The 23,797-nt window shown below is 45.3% G+C and overlaps 2 protein-coding genes across 9 annotated transcripts in view; one reads left to right on the forward strand and one right to left on the reverse strand.

Annotated features, from left to right (window-relative positions):
• The window catches only part of ky (kyphoscoliosis peptidase), a 126,786-nt gene extending 113,612 nt beyond the window's left edge, over positions 1-13,174 (forward strand). The window contains exons 20-23 of the mRNA XM_069896493.1: positions 4,822-4,939; positions 5,336-5,524; positions 8,318-8,508; positions 11,983-13,174. Of these exons, the coding sequence (XP_069752594.1) occupies positions 4,822-4,939; positions 5,336-5,524; positions 8,318-8,508; positions 11,983-12,890 (1,406 nt within the window). The 3' untranslated portion in view covers positions 12,891-13,174. The remainder of the gene's footprint in view (positions 1-4,821; positions 4,940-5,335; positions 5,525-8,317; positions 8,509-11,982) is intronic.
• Positions 13,175-20,002: 6,828 nt separating this feature from the next.
• cep63 (centrosomal protein 63) overlaps positions 20,003-23,797 on the reverse strand; it is an 83,110-nt gene continuing 79,315 nt past the window's right edge. For 7 of the 8 annotated variants that reach the window (XM_069896498.1, XM_069896500.1, XM_069896494.1 and 4 more), the window contains 2 exons: positions 23,211-23,508; positions 20,003-20,868 (listed from right to left, as the gene is read on the reverse strand). In XM_069896498.1, coding sequence (XP_069752599.1) covers positions 20,719-20,868; positions 23,211-23,508 — 448 coding nt within the window. In that variant the 3' untranslated portion in view covers positions 20,003-20,718. The remainder of the gene's footprint in view (positions 20,869-23,210; positions 23,509-23,797) is intronic. The other variant, XR_011344033.1, reaches the window with a different exon arrangement.

Raw genomic sequence — 23,797 nt, forward strand, 5'->3', positions numbered from 1 at the left:
GAACATGTAACAAGAAGGGTGTGTGTTTGACACAGATTGCATGGATTTTAACATAGTCTGATTAAAAAATTAATCAAAAGTGCTGGAAACCCTCGTGACTCGTGGACAAGGTGGTGAAGAAGGTATTGGCATGCTGGCGTTCATCGAGTTGGGTACAAATACAAACCATGGGACACGATTCAGATGTACAAGGCATAGACGAGACCACACTTGAAATATAGTGTGCAGTTTTGGTCACCCACCTGAGGAAAAGGATCACAAGAATGTTGCTGGGCCTGCAAGGCTTGAATTCTAAGGAGAGGCTGGATAAGATGAAACTTTTATCCCTGGAGTGAAGGAGATTGAGGGATGATATTAGAGAAGTTTATGAAATCCCGAGGAACATGGATAAGTGAATGTTCTCAGTGTAGTGGCTGTGTAGCGGGCCGAGCGGGCGCTCAGCATGGTAATGCGAACCACCACTGTCAGTGCAGTGCACGGACTTACCTAAGGGCTGGCATGCTAGCGGTACTGAGTGCCAAGGGACGGCACATTGATCAGCTGGAACCCGGGACAGGCAGGGAATAAAAGCTGCTAGCCTAGCATGTGATCGCTTTTTTTTCTCAGTTGCTCTACCATAGTAGATGCTACAATAGTCTTTTTCCTAGAGTAGAAGATTCTAAAACTAGAGGACATTGTGTACAGATTATTTTTGCACTACCAATTAGTGGTAATTCTGCCACTCCTCTAGGAAGAAGGAATCTCAGGGTTGTATGTGATGTCATGTATGTGCACTGACACTAAATCTGAGTGACCTGCCAGAGGAATCTGTAGAAGTGAGAACAATACCAACATTTGGACAGATTTATGGATAAGAGAGGGTTGGAAGGATATGACAAATACAGGCAAATGGGATGAGCCCAGAATGCCATATTGGTCAGCAGGGAGCAGATGGGCCAAAGGGCTCTGTGACTCTATCTCATGCCTGCCTCATCACAATTCAATCAGCTCTGAACCTCTGTCTCAAACCACAGCAGGAATGGTTGAAGCCCGCACAATACCTGACCCTATAAAGAGAATGTGTTTACAAAGGCAGAACCCTCAGCAGTAAAAAGAGTCAAATCAAGCAACCAGTGGCCGCAGGAAGAAGCAAAGTGTGACAAGAGAGCTGGGAGCTGGTCACCTGCTGGCTGGTGAATTGGATGCGTTTTCAAAAAGGAAAAATGAATGTTCCAGCCTGCTGTGGGGAAAGGATGTGATGGTGGAATTAGCATTTCTGTCAAACAGCTGGTACAGTCACGATGGAATGTAGGTGGGATATTTTGGACGGCGTGGACAAGTTGGGCCATAGGGCCTGTTTCCCCACTGTATGACTCTTGACCCCTATTCCCCACATTCTGCTCATTAAAAGCCAGGTTACCTTCGACTTGTAAATGGTAGCAGCAGTCACTGCTACTGTCACAGACTGAAAAGATGGGAGTAGTGATTATGACTGAACTTTGAGACACGTGAAATTGCAGATGCTAGAATTCTTCCACAAAGAGCAAGAAAGCTGGAGAAACTCGGGCAAGAAATGGTCAGTCAACATTTCAGGTAGAGACCCCCTTTTCAAGACTCTGCTGGGAAGACTCGAGAAAGGCTCCAACCCGAAACAGTGACCAACAATTTCCATCCACAGATGCTTCTGACCTGTTGAGTCCCTTCAGCTCCTTTGTTTGAATTTATTAATCCCAATGTTGAAAGATTAGAGCTGGAACCAGTTCCGAGAAGCTTGTATTGCTACAAGACACCCAAGGATCTTGAGGTCTGAATGGGAATGGGTTATTAGATTAAATGCTAAGTCACCTTGAACCAGGACAATGTATAGTCAACAGAAATTGATGATAGCAGACAGCTGCATGAATAAGAGGCCTGTAGTTGTTGGGAATTTAAACTTTCCAAATTGCCTGACAAGAATAAAGGGAATGTGTGATAGAAAGATGTCAAGTTAATAGCTTGGATGTAAGATTTCCATAGAGGGAGAAATTGACCTTTCCATGTTACATCTCAGAAACAATAGAAGCATTGAAATAATGAAAGTGTAGAGAATTCAGAAAGTGGAGGTATAAAGACACTTTGGAGTCTGGTTTAGGATTTCCCTAAAGGTTAACTTGCAGGTTAAGTCAGTAGTAAGGAAGGCAAGTATGATGTTAGCATTCAATGTTCAAATTTATTTTCAGTGTACACACAATATCACATTCATTTTGAGAGGATGAGAATATAAAAGCAAGGCGTTATAATGTGCTGGTCAGACCACATCTGAAGTATGTAAACGGTTTTGGGCCACATATCTAAAGAATGATATGCCGGTGCTGGAGAGGGTGCCTAGAAGCATAGAGCACTACAGAACAAAAACAGATCATTCAGCCATCTAGTCTATGCCAAACTATTATTCTGTCTCTTTGACCTGCACGAGGCCCACAGTCCTCCAATTTCCTCCTGCCAAACACACCAATCCAATATTCAATGTCAAAATCGAGCCCACATTCACTATTTCAGCTGGCAACTCAGTCCTGAAGAAGTGCCCCTTAAACATTTCACTTTCATCCTTGTCCCATGTCCCCTAGTTCTTATCTCACCTAACCTCAGAGGAAAATGCCTGCTTGTATTTACTCTGACTATACTCTATCAAATGTCTCCTCATTCTCCAATGGTCCTAACCTCGTTATCCTATCCCTGTAAATGGTCCTGGCAACATCCTTCTCTGCACTCTTTTCATCTCATTGATATCTTTCCTGTAGTTAGATGACCAAACTGTGCACAATACTCCAAGTATGGCCTCACCAACTCCACCATGACATTTTAACTCCTATACCCAATAATTTAATTAATGGTGGTTACAATGCCCTATTGTTTACCATGTATGGTCCTACTACGGTTTGTCCTCCCAAAAATACACCTCACACTTGCCCATTTTTCCAACAGGTCCAGATCCCAATGCAAACTTTGAATGCCTTCCTTCCTGTCCTCTGCATCCCCAATCTTAATGTCATCTGCAATTATTGATATTTATGGCAACAACAATGGTCCCAGCACTGATCCCTGAGGCACACTACTAGTCACAGGCCCCTAATTTGAGAGGCAATCATCTACTATGGCTTCATGTGCAAAGCCAAAGTCTAATCCAAGGTACTACTTTATTCTGGATACCAAATGAATGAACATTCTTTGAAGCCTATCAAAGGCATAACAGGTGGAGAACATCCATTGTCTTTCCTTTATCAGCTTTCCTGCTAACCTCCTCAAAAAACCTCTATCAGATTGGTTAAACACAACAACCCATCACAAAACCATGTTGACTATCTCTAATCAGTCCCTTTTTCTCAAAGTACTTGTGTATCCAATTTATTGGAATACCTTCAAATAGCTTACCCACGACTAATGTCAGGCTCACTGGCCTATAATTTCCAGGATTATTTTTAGAGCCTTTGTTAAACCATAGAACAATACTAGCTATCCCCCAATCCTCTTGCACCTCATCCATGGCTAAGAATATTTATATATCTCTGCCAGGGCCCCTTCAATTTCTACAATCACCCCCCCCCCCGAGGTCCGAGGGAATATCTTATCAGGCCCTGAGGATTTATCCACCCTTATTTAGCTCAAGACAGAAAGCATCTCTCCTCTTTAGTCTCTATAGGTTCCATTACCTGTCTGCCTCACTTTCTTGCATCTGGGGCAGTCTGTTGAGGAAATACAGATGCAAAAGACCCATTTGCGGTCTCCCCCATCTGTAATGAAGAGGATCACGTGACCCCCTCCAGCAGGAACCCAGATCAAGGCTTACCCCACTCACAGGTGACTGCACACTTTCCTATTGACTCCTTTAATAGCACACATCTTACAATCACCTTACCTGCACCCAACCAATTATGGGCATTTCTGAGCCAGTCCTTCCAGTCAACGCTAGTGTAAAATCCAACACGTGAAGTAGCTCTTCCTAGCTCCACTCCAGGCAACGGGTCACGGGTGACACTGGAGAGACCATTGTAAGGTGTGTGCCGTTAATGGCTGGGAAGCTATAATTGGCTGTGGGACTGTTGTCATTTATCTTTCATTATAAACTTTTAATATATTTGTGATGAATTGTGTTGTGCCTGCTAGTTACTGGGGGGGGGGGGGGGCAAGTACCATTTTATACTGTCTTTTTACACTATCTGTGGGTATCGCGGATTGTCGCATATATCGGTTGTTTAGTTGCATCCGCTGCACGTGAACTGTGCAGTTTGTGTGAACGGGACCCCTGTTGTGACTTCCACTCCCCCCCCCCCCCCCATGTTAATAAAGATTCTATCTTTGCAATTAAACTACATCCAGACCCTCCAAACCTGTTCCAACCATTTCTCTTGGCTCCACACATAGCTGACCACTCTGATCTTCGTCCTTTTTTTTGGTTCTTAATATATCTTACAAAGCTCTCAGGATTTTGCTTTAACTTGACTACTAAAGAAACCTCACATCTTCTTTTAGCCCTCCCAACAGATGGGGCAACAAGGGATGGAGCTCTCCTGTTTCTCACACTAGTAGTACCCCGATGTTCGGTTTGCTCATTCCTACCATCATGCCCTAACTTCTACATACAAAGGCAGTTTGTGGAGTTACGAACATGTGCTGACTGTTACACTTTGAGATACACTGTAACCCATTGTGTTTCTCATTCCACCTTCCCTTCCTCACCATGTTTCTCTACAGTAGTGCTAGGGTTACGGCGACCTGCTTTTTAACATGTTTTGGGCAATTATCATTTGCCGAGATTTCAATGAAGCCACAGTTGAAGCAGGCCATGTTTTCATGCATTTGCAGAGTATGATGTCAAAGGGTATCACAATAAAGACCATTTGCGGTCTGAAGCTGAGGATGTATTGAAGACTGGAAGGGCAGTGTGTGCCGGGTATTCAGGACTCTTCTGTGAAATGTGCAGGTAAGGCCATTTCATTGCTCTCTTCTCCTCTGCAGCTCTCAGGCACCTCCTCTTACTTACTCCTTGAACAAAACCCCACAAAGATGTATCAGGCCACCATCTCCCCCACCGTCTCTGACTCCTTCACCTCCAGTGATCTCCCTTCCACAGGATCTAAACTCATTGTTTCCCAACTGGGATCTGCCCGGTTCCATCTCTTGCCCAAGATCCACAAACCCAATTGTGGGCATCTACCTGCTTTTTTCCCCCACATTCTTGATAAAGGCCCAAAGTGTTGGTTACCTCACCAAGCAGGCCTTTAGAGAGACTGGAATAGACCCAGCTAATACCACAAACTTCTTAGAAGCATTATTGGAAGTAGTTGCTGATCAAATGTACTAACTACCTTCAAATTAGTTTTGCAGCCATAGAGTGTACAGAAATCTCAGGATACTCTAAAGGCTACAATTATGACGTTGGGAAGAAGTTCAAAGGAGAGTCAGACCATGCGTGGAATGCCGTATTTCTGAATGGAAAGTGGCACCTCCTGGACAGTACCTGGGGAGCTGGCCACGTGAACGAGACCTGCACAAAGTTTACCCGCAAGTAAGTTGTCTTCTCGTTCCATTAGTTTTATGTCTGAAGAGGTCCATCAAAAGAACGTGTGATGCTCTACACCATGTCAACATTGGCCCATGTCTCCTCTCCCAAGCTTATCCTACACCTTTTACTCCAGTGTCTTCACCCATACATTTTTCACCCACCCCTTCTTTACATGGATACTTCTGATGCTCCCTCTAGTTTACCAAGTCCTTCGCACTAAAATGCTCTCCCACCTGACCAGGTTCAATCCTCAGAACCAGATCCAGTGGTTCTAGTCAGCCGGTCCACATACTGTGTCAGGAATCCTTCTTGTACACACCTGACAAATTCAGCCCTAACTATCCTTCTTGCAGTCAGTATCCAGTCAATATTAGGGAAGTTGAAATCACCCATAACTACGACCCTGTATTTTCCGCACTATTGCAAAATCTGCCTGCTTATCTGCTGCTCGGTGTCCCGAGTGCTATTTGGGGGTCTATAGACGACTCCCAGCACAGTGACAGCTCCTTTCCTATTTCTGACTTCCACCCCCACCGACTCAGTGGACACTCCCTCTGCAGTGTCCTCTCTTTCTATAGTTGTGATACTGTCCCTGACCAGTAATGCTACTCCTCCCCCTTTTCTATTTTTAAAACACCTAAACCCAGGCACCTGCATCAACCAATCTTGCCCGTCCTCCAGCCAACTTTCAGTAATGACCACAACATCATAGTTCCACGTACTGATCTGTGCTCTAAGTTCATTCCCTTTATTCCTAATACTCCTAGCATTGAAACAGACATTTCAACCCCTCTAACTGGCCACCTTTATGTTTTGTCCCCTGCCTGTCCTTCCTCACCAAACTCAGAGCACAGAGCATCATGCTTTTATCCTTCTACCCTCATCTATGCCCTCACATTCTGATTCCCATCACTCTGCCAAAGTTCCCTTTAAACATTTCACCTTTCACCCTTAACTCATGTCCTCGAGTTTTGTCTCATTGAACCTCAGTGGGAAAGGCCTGCTTGCATTTACTCTATCTATACACCTCATCATTTTGTAGATTTTTATCAAACCTCCTCTCATTCTTCTATGTTCCAGGGATTAGTCCTAATCTATTCAACCTTTCCAAAACATACCTAGCTTTATGTGGAACATACACATCAGTGAGCTGCAGTGTATGTCTCTGACCATGGAGAACTTCAGTGGGAATGTTCAATGCATAAAAATCCTAAGAAGGTTCCTGCACTCCCAGAATATTGTAAAAACAGGCCCACTGCAACCAAAATGTCCCACCTACCTGCATTTGGCCCATATTCCTCCAAACCAGTGGTTCTCAACCTTTTTCTTTCCACTCACATACCACTTTAAGTAATCCCTATGTCTCTGTGATTAGTAAGGGATTGCTTAAGGTGGTAGGTGAGTGGAAATAGAATGTTTGAAAACCACTGTTTAATCATACCTAATTGACTCTTTATGTGCACTGTTTCATTACTCCAAAGGAAATGGGTCAATGACAATTTTTCTCAAGCAAAATATTTCAGTAACAATTGGGTCTAGAGCAGTGGTTCTCAACCTTCCCTACCCACTCATCTACCACTTTAAGCAATCCCTTACTAATCACCGATGGAGTAGGGAATACTTAACGTGGTAGGTGAGAGGAAAGAAAAAGTTTGAAAACCACTTGGCTAAACTCAAGCAAACAAGACTAGCCCAACAGCCCTGTTCCCTGCTGTTTGTCTCCTTAACAGATTTGTGGTAGGAGAAGCAGAGTGAAGGTTTCAGGGAAATACCCTTCATCAACATTCGCAGAGTTTAAAATCAGACTTTCAGCATTTGCAATTTTGACTTGCAAGATTCAAGGCAAAGATCCAAAACTAAGAACTATAGGTAACAATCAATGAACTGTTTATGAAGGACCCAGAGCAGGCCCTTTATTTTGCATTCCATGTCAGCAACTCAGATACAGGAGAAAAATTGTAATTTGGGGGAGGGGGGGGTGGGAAGGAAGTGATGGTTGGAGCATGCCACAGGTGAGCAAGTGTTAGAATGCATGGAGCTCACATTGGAAGGAGGCCCTGGGCACACCTAACATACTCCTGGATGAGAACGTGTTAGACAGAAGCAGGCTAAAGGTCTCATTCTGTAGTGTAGATTACGGTGGTAATAGTCCCTGGCCTGAGCATTTTGTGTGTCTCATCTCTCCACTTTTACCAAATATCTTTAACACAAACCCTGAATCATCAGCTGTGGGAGAGGGTAAACAGGAAATTACCACATTCAATCCCAGCCACCCAAGGAAATACAATCGATTGCCTGTATTGGCATCTGATCCTTTTAATTGTGCTTGGAGAAACATCAAAATAAAATTCCAGACAAAATAAAATGCTGGAAATGCTCAGGAGGTCAGGTATCCTCTGAGGAAAGTTTTGGGGGTGGGGGGGAGGGGTCAAGAAGGACAGTCAACGTTTTAGGTCTGCAGCCTTACATTAGAGCTGACCCACTCACAGCACCTTGTTATGATAGCACCACTGACCCAGGTTTGAATCTGGCGCTGTCCGTAAGGAATTTGTACATTCTCCCCGTGACCTGCAAGGAATTCCTCCGGGTGCTGCAATTTCCTTCCATGTTCCAGAAATACGGGGTTAGTCTGGGTGTAACTGGGCCTGTCACTATGCTGTATTTCCAAATTAAATTAAAATTAACTCTGAAGGATAAATGATTGTGTCTCACTTGTAACACAAGCGTAGAGAGAAACATTGTCATGCGCTTGGTTTAGACTTTCTATGTGAGTTTTCCCAATCATTTCTGTTGCAGGTATGTTGAATTTTATTTCTTTACACATCCATCACTCTTCATCAACAACCATTACCCCATGGAAGAAAGGTGGCAGCTGATTACTCCAAGGATTTCCCTCAGTATCTTTGAAAACATGGTGTTCAGGACTGGCGATTTTTTTGATATGGGTCTGAAGTACATCCATCCTGATGTGCAAGTGATATCCACAGGTACTGGGAGAGTATATAAGCATTTTAAAGACCTCTGTGATGCTTCATTTGAATGTTTTGGAGAATAGTGGTGAATGAGATGGGGAAAGACATAAAGGGAGTACCTCAGAAAGAACCCAGTATACACTGAGGCCCAGGCAGAGATGACCGAGAAACAGATCCAAGGAGAGAGGATACAGACTAAAGGTGGGGGGGGGGGGGGGGGAGGAAGAGAGCGAGGGGGAGGAAGAGAGCGAGGGGGAGGAAGAGAGCGAGGGGGAGGAAGAGAGCGAGGGGGAGGAAGAGAGCGAGGGGGAGGAAGAGAGCGAGGGGGAGGAAGAGAGCGAGGGGGAGGAAGAGAGCGAGGGGGAGGAAGAGAGCGAGGGGGAGGAAGAGAGCGAGGGGGAGGAAGAGAGCGAGGGGGGAGGAAGAGAGCGAGGGGGAGGAAGAGAGCGAGGGGGAGGAAGAGAGCGAGGGGGAGGAAGAGAGCGAGGGGGAGGAAGAGAGCGAGGGGGAGGAAGAGAGCGAGGGGGAGGAAGAGAGCGAGGGGGAGGAAGAGAGCGAGGGGGAGGAAGAGAGCGAGGGGGAGGAAGAGAGCGAGGGGGAGGAAGAGAGCGAGGGGGAGGAAGAGAGCGAGGGGGAGGAAGAGAGCGAGGGGGAGGAAGAGAGCGAGGGGGAGGAAGAGAGCGAGGGGGAGGAAGAGAGCGAGGGGGAGGAAGAGAGCGAGGGGGAGGAAGAGAGCGAGGGGGAGGAAGGAGAGAGAGGGGAGAGGAGAGAGAGGGGAGAGGAGAGAGAGGGGAGAGGAGAGAGAGGGGAGAGGAGAGAGAGGGGAGAGGAGAGAGAGGGGAGAGGAGAGAGAGGGGAGAGGAGAGAGAGGGGAGAGGAGAGAGAGGGGAGAGGAGAGAGGGGAGAGGAGAGAGAGGGGAGAGGAGAGAGAGGTGAGAGGAGAGAGAGGGGAGAGGAGAGAGAGGGGAGAGGAGAGAGAGGGGAGAGGAGAGAGAGGGGAGAGGAGAGAGAGGGGAGAGGAGAGAGAGGGGAGAGGAGAGAGAGGGGAGAGGAGAGAGAGGGGAGAGGAGAGAGAGGGGAGAGGAGAGAGAGGGGAGAGGAGAGAGAGGAGAGAGAGAGGAGAGGGAGGAAAGAGAGAGGGGAGGAAAGAGAGAGGGGAGGAAAGAGAGAGGGGAGGAAAGAGCGAGAGGGGAGGAAAGAGCGAGAGGGGAGGAAAGCGAGAGGGGAGGAAAGCGAGAGGGGAGGAAAGAGCGAGAGGGGAGGAAAGAGCGAGAGGGGAGGAAAGAGCGAGAGGGGAGGAAAGAGCGAGAGGGGAGGAAAGAGCGAGAGGGGAGGAAAGAGCGAGAGGGGAGGAAAGAGCGAGAGGGGAGGAAAGAGCGAGAGGGGAGGAAAGAGCGAGAGGGGAGGAAAGAGCGAGAGGGGAGGAAAGAGCGAGAGGGGAGGAAAGAGCGAGAGGGGAGGAAAGAGCGAGAGGGGAGGAAAGAGCGAGAGGGGAGGAAAGAGCGAGAGGGGAGGAAAGAGCGAGAGGGGAGGAAAGAGCGAGAGGGGAGGAAAGAGCGAGAGGGGAGGAAAGAGCGAGAAGGGAGGAAAGAGCGAGAAGGGAGGAAAGAGCGAGAAGGGAGGAAAGAGCGAGAAGGGAGGAAAGAGCAAGAGGGGAGGAAAGAGCGAGGGGAGGAAAGAGAGAGAGGGGAGGAAAGAGAGGGGGGAAGGAAAGAGAGAGGGGGAGGAAAGAGAGAGGGGGAGGAAAGAGAGAGAGGGGAGGAAAGAGAGGGGGGAAGGAAAGAGAGAGGGGGAGGAAAGAGAGAGGGGGAGGAAAGAGAGAGGGGGAGGAAAGAGTGAGGGATGAGAAGACAGGAGTTTAGAGAGGACGCAGAGAGATTGATAGACACAGAGATGCAGCAGAAAGGAGGATATTGAGACAGGGGGACACACAGACACAGGGAATGAGGATGGACAATTTTTACACAGGGAGAAATAAAAAAGAGACCAGATAATTAAAGTGATTGTAAGAATGGACAATAGTTGGCATGTGGAGAGCTCTTTCTAACATTCTCAAATTAACTTGCATCTTCCAGAGAAGAAAGTCAGGATGCCTTGTCTATGAAAATGTTTTTCTCTGTACTTCACTGGAAATGCCTACAAAGATTTTGCATTAAAGGTTTGGTCGTGAGAAGGTCTACAGGACCTCACGCTGTCTTTGGTCAGACCAGCTGGGACAACCATGGGTCCAAGTTATAACCTGCCTCAGTAACCCCACTCCAAACTCTGGCAGGTTAAGGTGTGCCTGAAAATGGCAGCAACTTCTTCCCTCTCACAATTATTCCACCCGCCTCCCCCCCCCCCCACCCCAGGATTGCACAGAGCAACCCAAGTGATCACATGGCACAGTGTCATGCACCCTGAACATTGCAAGTTTATAGGACATAACAGCACAGTACCAGCCTTTCAGCACATGATGTTAAGCCAATCTATGTAAACCTTCTCCACAACAAATCTAACCCTTCCCTCCTTCACACAGACACAACCTCTTTTCCTTGCATTCATGTGACTTTTAAATGTCCCTATTGCACCAGCCTCCACCACCAACCTGGCACAGCTCTATTAATTCTCCTCCCATCCTTCCATCCTTTGTCACTCCAAACAGGAAAACCCCCAGCTCTGTCAACCTCGCTTCCTCAGACATGTTCTCCAATCCAGGAAACTTCCTGGTCAATCTGTTCTGCTCTCTCTCTCAAGGAATCTTCATACTTCATTCATGGTTGTGAAAACCCCAAAATCTCAGCAGATCTCATTCACTAATTAATTCACAACTAAAGTTTCACACCCAAAACTGCACCAAGGGAATGTGTTTTTTTAAATTTCAAAATAGACTATTCACAATAAAAAAACATTTATTTATATATAGATATATATATCTATATATACTCACACACACATATACATAACATACATACATACATGCATATACATTGCACTGGAGGAACTCAGCAGGTCACGCAGCATCCATAGGCAGTCAACGTTTCAGGCCTACACCCTTTGTCAGGATTGCCAAAAATCCAGCAGACGCCCAAATAAGAAGAGGGGCACAAGTTAACAGGTGATGTGGATACAGGGAGGGGAAAAGAAGAGAATGATGGGAGGAGGGGCAAAGGGCTGAGAGAGATGGTCTCTGATAGGAGAAGGAATGGAAAGGGGTGGGGAGCTGGAGGAAGGCAGGCAGTGGGATGAGGGAGAGAAAGAGACCAGTGAAGGGAATTAACAGAAATTGGAGATGTCTATATTGAGATCATCTGATTGGACATCCCAAGCCTTTTAGCATTCCCAGCTTTGCGTTCATTTGTGTACTATCTATTGAGTGCACTATGTTGTTTTGAAGGTGTTACACTCACCCCCGTCCCCCCCCCCCCCCCCCACCACTGTATTAAAACACATCAAGAATGCATATGTTTGTCAACGCGGCCACATTTAACTGATGTTACCTCATTTCAGTGAATGGAAGAGTCATCATCAATGTGGAAGGCCACTCGCCAACCTTGTTCATGTACAACCTGAATGACAGGAAGGACTGTGCCACCATCGCCCTGACAAGGTACGGCATGAAGCTGGAGGTTCTGCCGCAGAAGACTGGGGACCACAAGTTGAAGATCTATGCCAAGCTGTGGGATTCCAAGGAGGAGATGTACTCCTTCGTTTGTGCCTATTTAGTTAAATGTGAGTCAGTTGACGAAAACTTCAAACTGCCCAAGGCCTTCCACAATCCGTTGGGACCCAGCTGGCTCACCGAGACTAAAGGTCTTTTCCAGCCCTCTCACCCTGAGCCTCTGATTTACTGTGATGATGGCAAGTGCACAATGAAGTTTATGGTGAACAGAGAGCTGAGTTTTGCCAGCAAGCTCTCATGCGATGAGGTCACCCTGTCAGAAGAGGCCATGAGGAACCATGTCTTTAAAACTCAGTTTGGCAACTGGGTAGAGTTTAAGATCCAGCTGCCCCAGTCTGGCCTCTACACCTTTGCGATCTTCACCAAGGACAAGGCAAGTCACAGCCCCACGCACGATCACGTCTGTGAGTACTTAATCTCCTGCTCCAACCGTAATGTCCACTGGCCTGGATTTCCCAAGATCTACAGTTCCTGGACTGATGGCTGTGAGCTCATTGAGCCACTCTCTGGCATCCTGCCACCACACCAGATGGTGACTTTCAAGCTCAAAATTCCCCATGTGAGGATGGTCCAAGTGTACGGCAAAGGAGCGTGTCCCCTCACCCTGACCAAGGATGGCTACTGGGAGGGGACCTGCAACACTGAGGACAACAAGCATCTCAACGTGGGAGTTTCAGACAAGATGTTTGACACCAGGTTCTCATTTGCCCTTCAGTATGAGGTGAGAGGTACATAACCTGAGCAGAGTGACCACTGTCACAACAGCAGAAACATTGCCATTGGAATAAAAACAAAACTAATCACATCATTCATCTGATGGGAACAAATAATACCTTGAGATGAGGCCTTCTCTGCACTGAAACTTCACATGGTGTTCACAGGTCACCAGAAAGGTCTTCATTTAACACCTAGACCTCATGAGATTCTCAAAAGGAGAAAGAATAAGATGTTAAAATTTGCCATTTATGTCTTCAGAACACCAAGGGTTATTTCAGAGCCAATAAATTAATTTTGAAGTGATGTTCAACGTCTCAATGTTAGACCTTTGGGTTTGCAAGTTAATTGGGTGGTATAGATTTCAATGGCCAGAATCAATTTATATCCTATTTTAAACACAATTAAATTTAAAAGTTGTGCCAACTTTTAAGGTGACACTGGCCTCAGCACTTGATTTCTGGGGAATTTCACATGATCTCTCTGCGCTGGATGATGCACCAGACTGGTGAATGGGCCATTGACAAAGGGAGCTGCAGGGAGGGTTCCCTACTGTTTACCTACCCTGGTTCTTCCTCCCAAAGTGTAAAATCTCACATGTCCTCATTTGTCCCATTTTTTTTGCCTAGTCCCATAGCCCTCCAGACCTCTATTCATGTACCTGTCCAAATTCTTCTTAGATGTTAAAAATTAAGCCCACTTTCACCACTTCAGGTGACAGCTCATTCCATACTCCTACCACCCTCTGTGCATGAAGAAACCACCCCCCACCCATGTTCCCCCTAAACCTTTCCCCTTTCAGTCTTAACCCATGTCCTCTGCTTTGTATTTCACCAACACTCAGTGAAAAAAGCCTATCTATATTTACTCTGCCTATCCCAGTGGCTTTCAAAATCTTTGTGGTATGTGAGTGGGAAAAAAGGTTGAAAACCACTGTTCTAGATCCAATTGTTACTTAACTAGTTTGCTTGAGAAAAACTGCCTTTGGCCCATTTTCTTTGGAATTCTTTGGAATTAGGTACGATTAAAACAGTAGTTTTCAAACTTTTTCTTCCCACTCACATACCACCTAAGTAATCCCTTACTAATCACAGAGCACCTATGGCATAGGCATTACTTAGGTGGTATGTGAATAGAAAGAAAAAATTTGAAAACCACTGGACTACTCCCATTCATAATTTTAAATACCTCTATTAAATCTCCCCTCATTCTTCTACACTCTAGGGAATAAAGTCCTTACCTGTTTAATCTGTCCTTGTAACTCAGTTCCTGAAGTCCAAGCAACATCCGAGTGAATGTTCTCTGCACTTTCTATCTTATTGATATCTTTCCTGTAGTTTTGTAACCAAAACTATACACAATTCTCCAAATTTGGCCTCACCAATGTCTTATACAACATTACCAAAACTTCCTAACTCCAATACTCAATACTATGATTTATGAAGGCCAATATGCCAAAATCTCTCTTTACAACCCTATCCACCTGTGACGCCACTTTCAGGGTATTATAAATCTTTATTCCCAGGTCTCTCTGTTCAACTGCATTCCTCAGCGCCCTGCCATTTACCATGTGTGTCCTTTCTTGGGTTGTCCTTTCAAAATGCAACACCTCACACTTGTCTGCTTTAAATTCCATCTGCCATTTTTCAGCCCATTTTTCCAGCTGGTCGAGATCCCTCTCCAAGCTTTGAAAACCATCACTGTCCACAACGCCTCTAATCTTAATATCATCTGCAAACTTGCTGATCCAATTTACTGAATTATCATCCAGATCATTGATATTGATGAAAAACAATCGTCCCAGCACCAAACCCTGAGGTACACCACTAGCCACAGGCCTCCAGTCTGAGAAGCAATCATCCACCACTACTCTCTGGCTTCTCCCATCCAGCTATTGTTGAATCCAGTTTACTACTTCACATGAATTACTAGTGACTGAACTTTCCTGACTAATCTCCCATATCGGATCTTGTCAAAAGCCTTACTAAAGTCCATGTAGAGAACATCCACAGCCTTCCCTTTGTCAACTTTCCTGGTAACTTCCTCGAAAAACTACAAGATTGATTAAGCACGGCCAACCATGCACAAACCCATGTTGTCTATCTCTAATCAGTTTTTGGCTATCCAAATAATTGTGTAACCAATCTATTAGACGTATTCCAATAATTTACCTACAACTGATGTCAGGCTCACTAGCCTATAATTTCCAGGATTTCTTTTGGAGCCTTTTTTAAACAACGGAACAATGTGAGCTATCCTCCATTCCTCTGGTACCTCACCCATGGCTAAGGATCATTTAAATATATCTGCCAGAGCCCCTGCAATTTCTACACTAGCCTCCCGCAAGGTCCAAGGGAATATTTTGCCAGGCTCTGGGGATTTATCGACCCTTATTTGCTTTAAGGCAGCAAGCACTTGCTCCTCTTTCATCTGTATAGACTCCATGACTTCACTGCTCGTTTTCCTTACTTCCTATGACTCAGTTCTCATTTCCTGAGTGAATACTGATGAAAAAAAACATTTACTATCTCCGTCATCTCTTTTGGCTCCAAACAAAGCCGACCACTCTGATCTTCAATGGGACTAATTTTGTCCCTTACTATCCTTTTGCTCTTAATATACCTGTAGAAACCCAATGGATTTTCCTTCATATTGTCTGCCAAAGCAACCTCATGTCTTCTTTTAGTCTTCCTGATTTCATTCTTGAGGTTTTTATCCTCCTCAGGTACCTCATTTGCTCCTATACCTGCTGCACACTCCCTTCTTCGGAATTCAATCTCCAATATCCCTCGAATAGGTTCCCTATGCCTGCTAATCTTGCCTTTAATCCGGATACGAACATCCTAACTCTGTACTCTCAAAATTTCACTTTTTTATGTCCTCCACTTACCTCGCACATCCTTGCCTGAAAACAACTTATCCCAATCCACATATTCTAGATCATTTCTCATTTCCTCAAAATTGGTCTTTCTCCAATTTGCAATCTCAACATGAGGCCCAGAATTATCCTTCTCCATAATTAATAAAACTAATAGCATTATGATCACTGGGCCCAAAATGTTCCCCTACACATACTTCTTGTTACATATCCTGCCTCATTCCTTAATAGGAGATCCAGTATTACTCTCTCTCTAGTTGGTACCTCTATATATTGATTTAGAAAACATTCCTTAACATATTTGACAAACTCCATGCCATCAGCCCTTTTTTACAGTATGGGAATCCCAGTCAATATGTGGAAAATTAAAATCTCCTTCTATCACAACCTTATGTTTCCTGCTCTCTCTCGACAGATTTCCTCCTTCAATTCTTATTGGCCATTGGGCAGTCTTTTGAATGTCCCTATTGTCCCAGCCTCCACTACCACCCCTGGCAATGCATTCCAGGTACCCACCACTCTGTGTAAAAAAAAAATTACATCTGACATCTCACCTTGAACAGATGGTCTCTGGTATTTGCTGTTGTCATCCAAGGGAAAAGTCACTGGCAGTCCACCTTATCAAAGCTCCTCATAACCTTACACAGCTCTATTGTTGCTCCAAAGAGAAAAGCCCCAGCTCTGTCAATCTTGATTCATATGACATGTTCTCCAATCAAGGCAGCATCCTGTTCTGCACCCTCTAAAGTAATGGATTTCAAACTTTTTCCTTCCACTCACATACTACCTACCTTAAGTAAACCCTAAGCCGTAGGTGCTCTGTGATTAGTAAGGAATTACTTAAGGTGGTATGTGGATGGGGGGAAAAAGGTTGAAAACCACTGCTCTAGACCTAAATGCTACTGAAATATTTTGCTTAAGAAAAATTGTCATTGCCCCATCTCCTTTGGAGCTATGAAACCTTGCACATAATGAGTCAATTAGGTACGGTTTTACTCCTCCAATTCTTGTTGACTATTTAGGCCTCTGTGGGGCTCCCAATATGGAGATCACGTCTTTCATGTTCCTCAGCTCCACTCATTTAGCTTCACAAACCAAACTGTCTGTAATGTCACTTTTGAACATTGCCAGGACATCCTTCTTAATCAATTATACAACACCCCCTCTTTACAATGGAATGTTGAGCTGCCAGTCTTACATTTCTCTTGACCAGATTTCCATAATAGATACATCACAGTCACATGCCCCATGTTCCATAGCCCAAGTTCATCCACCCCCCTGACAAAGCATCAACCATTAAAACAGGCACAATTTAAACCAACTCTCCTCGCTTCCTTCACTCTCTGCTTTTCTCCTGTCCACTAAACCTTCTTTCATTTTCCATACTTCTCACCTGACACTGTCCTGCATAGGATCCCATCCCCTCCCAATCAAATTTAAACCCACGTATTGTATTACTAGTAGTAGCCTTGTCATTTAAAACCAGTACACAGTACATAGTTAAAAGCAAAATTACATCCTCCAGAAACCACAATGCCACCCACATAACCACGATTACACATCAGACAACACAAGACGCCATTTCTGCTCCAGACACAAGATAAGAACTACATAAGAATAAAACACACCTGCACAAAACTACTTAATGGGTAAAAAAAAATGCGATGAAAAACTAGAGAATAGGCACAGTGGAGACGAGCACATTTCAGAGACTTCGATTTCAGCAAGTCCAGTGGCTTGAAAAGAAGAACTGCCACACAGTTTACAAGTCCAGAGACCCATCAGCTTCGGCACTGTAACAGTAGAGAGACCCCCATGGCCTCCTCTCCAACCCTACCTCCAAAATAACACAGCCTCCCAAACCTCCAGGCCACGCACAAGACATGGCCACTCCAGGACACCTCCTCTGCAGAACAGCCAGCCAGGCATACGCCGACCGCTCCAGACACCCCAACGCAGCTCCACAGATGCAGTTCCACAGACCTTCCACGGCATACCCTCCTTGGCCACCGGCAGCACTCGTCATCCAGGAGCCTCATCCACACCACAAGAGACCTGACCACAGCAGACCAGGCCACGCCGCTTCTTCCAGATTTCACCTTACCTCACGGTCCTCAGCTTCCCGTCTCCACAGCGCTACCATCCGATCATCCTTTAAAAACTGAGCACAGCACTCCACTTAGAACATTTCAGTAGCATCACAGTCTGGAGAGGTGGCTCCAGCCGTGCCGTGCTGTCATTACCTGCCTGCTAGAATGTTGGTCCCTCTCTGAATCCCTGCCCCAGCTCTCAGCAACAAATTCATCGGCACCATCTTCCTATTTCTGAGCTCACAAGTACATGGCACTGGGAGTAATCCAGAGATCACCACCCTTGAGATCCAGCTTCTCTTCTTCTTACCTAACTCCCTGAACTCATTGTACAGGACCTCATCCCTTACACTGCATCTGTTGTTTGTGCGCAATAACATCTGGCTGTTCACCCTCCCTCTTGAGAATGTCCTCCAACTGCATAGTGACATCACATGATCCCAGCATCTCTTCCATGGTCATAGAACCTCCCGTCCGGCCCCCTCACTATCAAGTCTCCTATCACTGTCACCCTGCCTGCTTGCACCCACAGCCAGTCAGTGTCATTAGGCCCTGAAAGAACACCCTACCCTCCCCCCCAACAGCATCCAAAGCATTGTATCACTTAGTGAGGGGAATGGCCACAGCAGAACCCAGCACTGTTCACTTACACCCCTTGCCTTTCCTGATGGTGAACCATCTGTCTGCCGGCAGACCCTAAGGTGAGACCACCTCAGTGAAAGTCTCCTCTACAATGATCTCAGCATCTCGGATGATCCTGATACCATTCAATTGCAGCTCCAGTTCCTTGACCTTGTCTGTCAGTCAGGAACTACAGAAGGATACACTTCCCACAGATGTAGTGAACAGGGACAGCGCAGGGATCCCTGACTTGGGACATCCCAAAGGAGGAGCGCGCTACTGCCCGCACTGCCATCCTACACTGTCACGTCACTGGGGCTTAAGATCCTACTTCAGTCTCTTGCCCCCAAGCCCCACTTACACACTAGACACTCCAATATTTTTTTTCTTACACTATGGTAACTGTCAATATTTATTATTTTTTTTCAATTTAATTTAACGTATACTATTGTGGGTTCTCTTGGAAATGAAGAACCTGTTTGGCTTCAGCAAGCAAGAATTTCAGTGCATTGTATGATGTGCATGACAATAAACTCATGGTCATTGTCAAAAATGATGGAGGGATCGTCAATGCTGCTCTCAGATGGCACCTGGAAACTTCACCACCTTCAGGCTCTCTCCAAATCATACGGTGTCCTGACTTGCAAATGTATCACCGTCCCTTCATCCCCACTGTGTCCATCTCCCAGAGCTCTCTCCCCAACAGCAGTGTCAAAGCTCTTTCACAAGCTGTTTTGCAGCAGTTCAAGATAATTTCAAGACAATTAGGGATGAAAAATAAAGGCTGGCCTTGCCAGTGATTTATCAATGAACGAAACATTCATTTGCCTCAAACCAACACAGAGAACCATCATGAACTTGGCAATTCAAGGCAGCATCTTATCATTAAGGCTAATATGAGACTCAGTTTGGCAACCTACCAAGGTTAGCTCCCTGTCTGAAGAAAAGGATGTGATCTGATCTGTGCAATGATCAACACACAGTAGATTAACACAAAATTAAAATGCAACACTGCTTCACCCAGTCTCAATCGTGCAGCACATCTACAGATTCCTGGGCCTGCCACATCAGCACAGGCCTTTAAACATCCCTCAACACCAATCCTACAGCGATCACCATTTTTCCCTCTCACATTCCCATCAACTACCATCCGCCCACTCCCTAGCACCTATTAGGGCACTTCCTGACAGAATGTGTGAGGTAGCCCGGAGGTGCAACTCCACAGAGATTTGGAACTCCGGAGCAGTGAGATAATAGTACGAATCATCACACCACTCTTGGCAAGAGGATGAATTTTAAAACCACAGAACTCTAAAGCAATAGAAACAGGCCCTTTGGCCCATCTAGTCCATGTCCAGCTATTAGTTTGCCTTGACCCATTGATCTGTACCCAAACCATTGCCCTGCGTACCTCTCCCATCCATTTTGAATATCAAAATTGCATCCAGATTCTCAGAAGATTTTAGTAATGATTAAAATATCAATCACCATCAAGTGGAAGTTGCATTGGCTAATAGTGGTCAAACATGCTAGAAAATAGCTGAGTAAATTCCATATAGAGTTTATTAATAAATAAAAAACATTGGCATTCAAGGTTTCTGGTCATCGACCTGCCTTTGTGGCAGCGCTGATCTAAAATGACTGAACATGATAAAATAAGAAGCTGCCACCTGCACAAAGGCAGGCTCTGGATAAAATGATCTGAAGAGAGTGGAAGAGGAGAGTAACACTTCCTCCTTCCAATTGCACTGACGAACTTTATCAGAAGGAGTAGGAAATTTTGTTCACCGACATTCATTGGCTGCGGGAAACAAAATGCACAGCAAATTTAGACACAAAACGTTCAAGACATTGAGTAGACCCTTGAGCATTGTTAAGATAATGTCAGCCAATGCTTAGTGCTGTGGCCATACAAGACTAAAACAATTAGGCTTGCAGCTTGTCAGTTCATAGATTAAACGTTGGCTTAGCATATTACTGCGGTTGTCTTCTCACTACACAGAAAAATTCAAGGGCGGGTTTGGTGGGAAGGTATATTGGGAATTTGTGGAATCAACAGAACACTTGGTGTCTGTGCACTGGCTACATTAACTCACCTTTTGGTTATAATTTTGGCACTGGACAAAGACCCATTGAGAGTCCCAAGCAATTAAACAAAAAAACAGAAGATGTATAATGATGGCAAATTTATACTCTAATATACATGAGCTGCAGTTCAAGGAACCAACTTTGCCACATGAGACCTCGAGGCTGCCCCTGGGTCATACATATTTGTCAACTGTTCGTTCACTTTCCACTTTGAGCTCCTCAATATGCATGTCCAGCTGTCTTAAGAGCTGCTGTGTCCGTTTATCCTCCTCCTCAATAAACCTGGCAGCTATCGACGTATTGGGAGATTCGACTGTTGGGCTCTGAAATAAAACACCAAAAGACAAAGGGTTATTGACACTTCCTTGAGACACACAAATCAGTGCCTATGAGGATTGATACACAGTAAAACCCCTGGTATCCAGAATTCAAGCAATTGGCAAATTAATAAATTTCGAGGAAAATAAATTTTAAAAATTAAAATAATAATAAGTAAAAAATACGCAAGTTTATATTGTAAAAGTAATACAAACTTTTGGTGAAAACGGGAGCAAATATTCAGCTAGCGGAGTGAGTGCCTTGGTCATGGTCTGCTCGTAGATGCTGTTTTAATAAAGTTGTGTGAAACAGCAATAGCCTCACCCAGGGTAAAGAGGTGGTTGATGCCGTTCGCCATTGGGGTGACCCTCTTAAAGTGTCTCCTTACCCCTGATCAGTAAGTGTCACTCCAGTCAGAGGCTTTATCTGTAAACTTGGGGGGGGGGGGGGGTACTTATCTATAACATTATTGTTTCGGGGAGGAAGGAGGAACTTGCAGATGCAGCGACAGTTAAATATTTTCAAAGAATGTGACTGAAAATAAAGTAAAATGCTTTAAGGTTTATATATTCATACAAGTGAAGTTTGCATTAGTTAGGCATTGTAATGGCCAAGACCTTGATGACTATTTTGTGTCGTTCTTCATGGTGGAACACATGTTTAACATGCCAGCTAGCGATGCTGTGGATGTGATGTGAGGGGAGGAACCTCGATACAATCGTCACCACTCAAGAAGTAGTCAAACTTGTGGGACTAGGGCAGCACAGTTGGCGTAGTGGTTAGCGCAACACCTTTCTAGCACTAGCGATTGAGACTGGCCCGGGGTTCAAACCATGTGTTTGTCTGAAACGAGTTTGCACGTTCTCCCCGTGTCTGCGTGGGATTTTTTCACCCCCCCACCGAGGACTCTGGTTCTACCCACCGCTAAAAACTTACTGGGGGTATAAATTGGGCAGCATTGGCTCGTGGATCAAAATAACCTGTTACCATGCTGAATGTCTAAAAAAAATTTTTAAAAGGTAGACAAGTCCCCTGATCCTGATGGAATGCATCTCAGGGTACTGAAAGAAGTTATAGTAGAGGTGCTTGTGACAATTTACCAAAACGCTCCTGACTTTGGGCAGGTCCCACTGGATTAGAAGACAGCAAATATCATACCAATATTTTATAAAGAGTACTGGAGAAACACAGGACATGCAGCATTCACAGAAATCAAAAGGCAGTCAACATTTTGGTGCCAAGCTTGGTGTGGGGGGGGGGGGGGGGTCAGTAAGTTTGCAGATGACACAAAAGCTGGAGGTGTGGATAGTGTCGAAGGTTGTCATATGTTAAAATGATATACAGACAGGATGCAGAGTTGAGTGGGGAAGGGTGGAAAGCTAGAACCTATTTCCCAGGGTGGCCATCACCAATACCAGATGACATCTATGTAAGGAGGAGCATTAAGGGGAGAGGGCAGAGTTTTTTTTTCTTTACACAGTGAGTGGTGGGTGCCTGGAATGCACAGATAGGGGTGGTGGTAGAGACTGGTACAACAGGGACATTCAAAAGATAGGTAAGTAAAACAGGGGGCCATGGGTTGTGAGGAAGGGAAGGTTGCACTGTTGAGGAGCAGGCTTTAAAAGGCAAACCATCATGGGCTGAAGGGCTAGTTCTGTACTCCAATGAAAACGTTACAATTTATAGAAGGTCACAAGGAAAGAACAGGAGTGTGGAGTAATTGAATTGCTCAATAAGCTCCCTCGCTACCTCCAATTTTTGAGTGTCCTCTATTTGGCAGGGAGAGAGGAAGTAAGACTGGGAGATCAATTCATTCTGCTGCAACAGCAAGGACCTCCCTGTGGCCAACTAATTTAATTTCACACCATGCCATCATATACTGCTGTACCGAGACTCCCCGCAAATTGAAGGAACATCTTATTGCCTGTCTCAGCAGCTCTCCAACAAAACGGCAGGTGTCCACCTCCAATTTCTTTTGACCCTCTTCCTCCAGTATCTAACTTTCCTGACCCATCTCCTTTCCTTCAGCTCCTCACTCCCTTCCCTCTCCAAACAACAGCACCTTTCTCGGCACTCCACCCCCCTCCCCCACCCCTTATCACCTGAGAGCTCCTATCTCGTCTTTCCTCCTTTCTCCCACCCCCATCACCTATTAGACTTGGCCCTCCCCTTTACACTCCCCCACCCCTCATCATTTTGGCCTGTGCCCAATTTTCAGCACTCTTTTTTCGATGTAAGATCGAGCCAACACAATTAGTTTCAATTAAAAGTCCGATTTAAATTGACAGTGTGTACAGTTTTCTGAACATGGACGTTTACTGCCAAACGTGGGATGAGACCAGCATACCGAAGGTAGGAGCTGGTCATAGCAGAGCGAACGGAAGGACTGCACTGAGGCACTGTCGGAAAAACCCGCTTCATTCCCATCAGCAGGCAAGCCGGTGCAAGGTGTGATCCCACAAAGGGATGCAGACGGCGACACATCACATGGCTCCTCTTGATGCACTCTGCTGGCTTGGCTGGGGCTGTCTGTTGCGTTTTTAAAGTCAAGCCTGGTGAGTGAATGCTGACTCTGGGTCTCCCTGAGGCGCTTCTGAAGTTCTTGCAGCTCCTCCTTGTGCTCCAGCCGCAGTTCCTCCACTCGCCTGCAAACATTCAGAGTTTTCAGGCACCAATTATTAATTAATTAGCAATAATTTCAAAAAGAATAGAATATAAAAGCGGGGATATAATGTTCAGGCTTTATAAAGGATTAGTCATACTGCACAGAGTACTATGAGCAGTTTTAGGAAGGATCTGTTAGAATTAGGGGCCAGAGGAGGTTCACAAGACTGATCCCTGAAATGAAAAGCTTATCATCCAAGGAGTGTTTGATAGTTCTGGGACTGTACTCACTGGAATTCAGAAGGATGAGGGGGATTTCAATGAATATAC

This window comes from Narcine bancroftii, chromosome 9 (assembly GCF_036971445.1).
Source record: "Narcine bancroftii isolate sNarBan1 chromosome 9, sNarBan1.hap1, whole genome shotgun sequence".
Lineage (NCBI taxonomy): Eukaryota > Metazoa > Chordata > Chondrichthyes > Torpediniformes > Narcinidae > Narcine > Narcine bancroftii.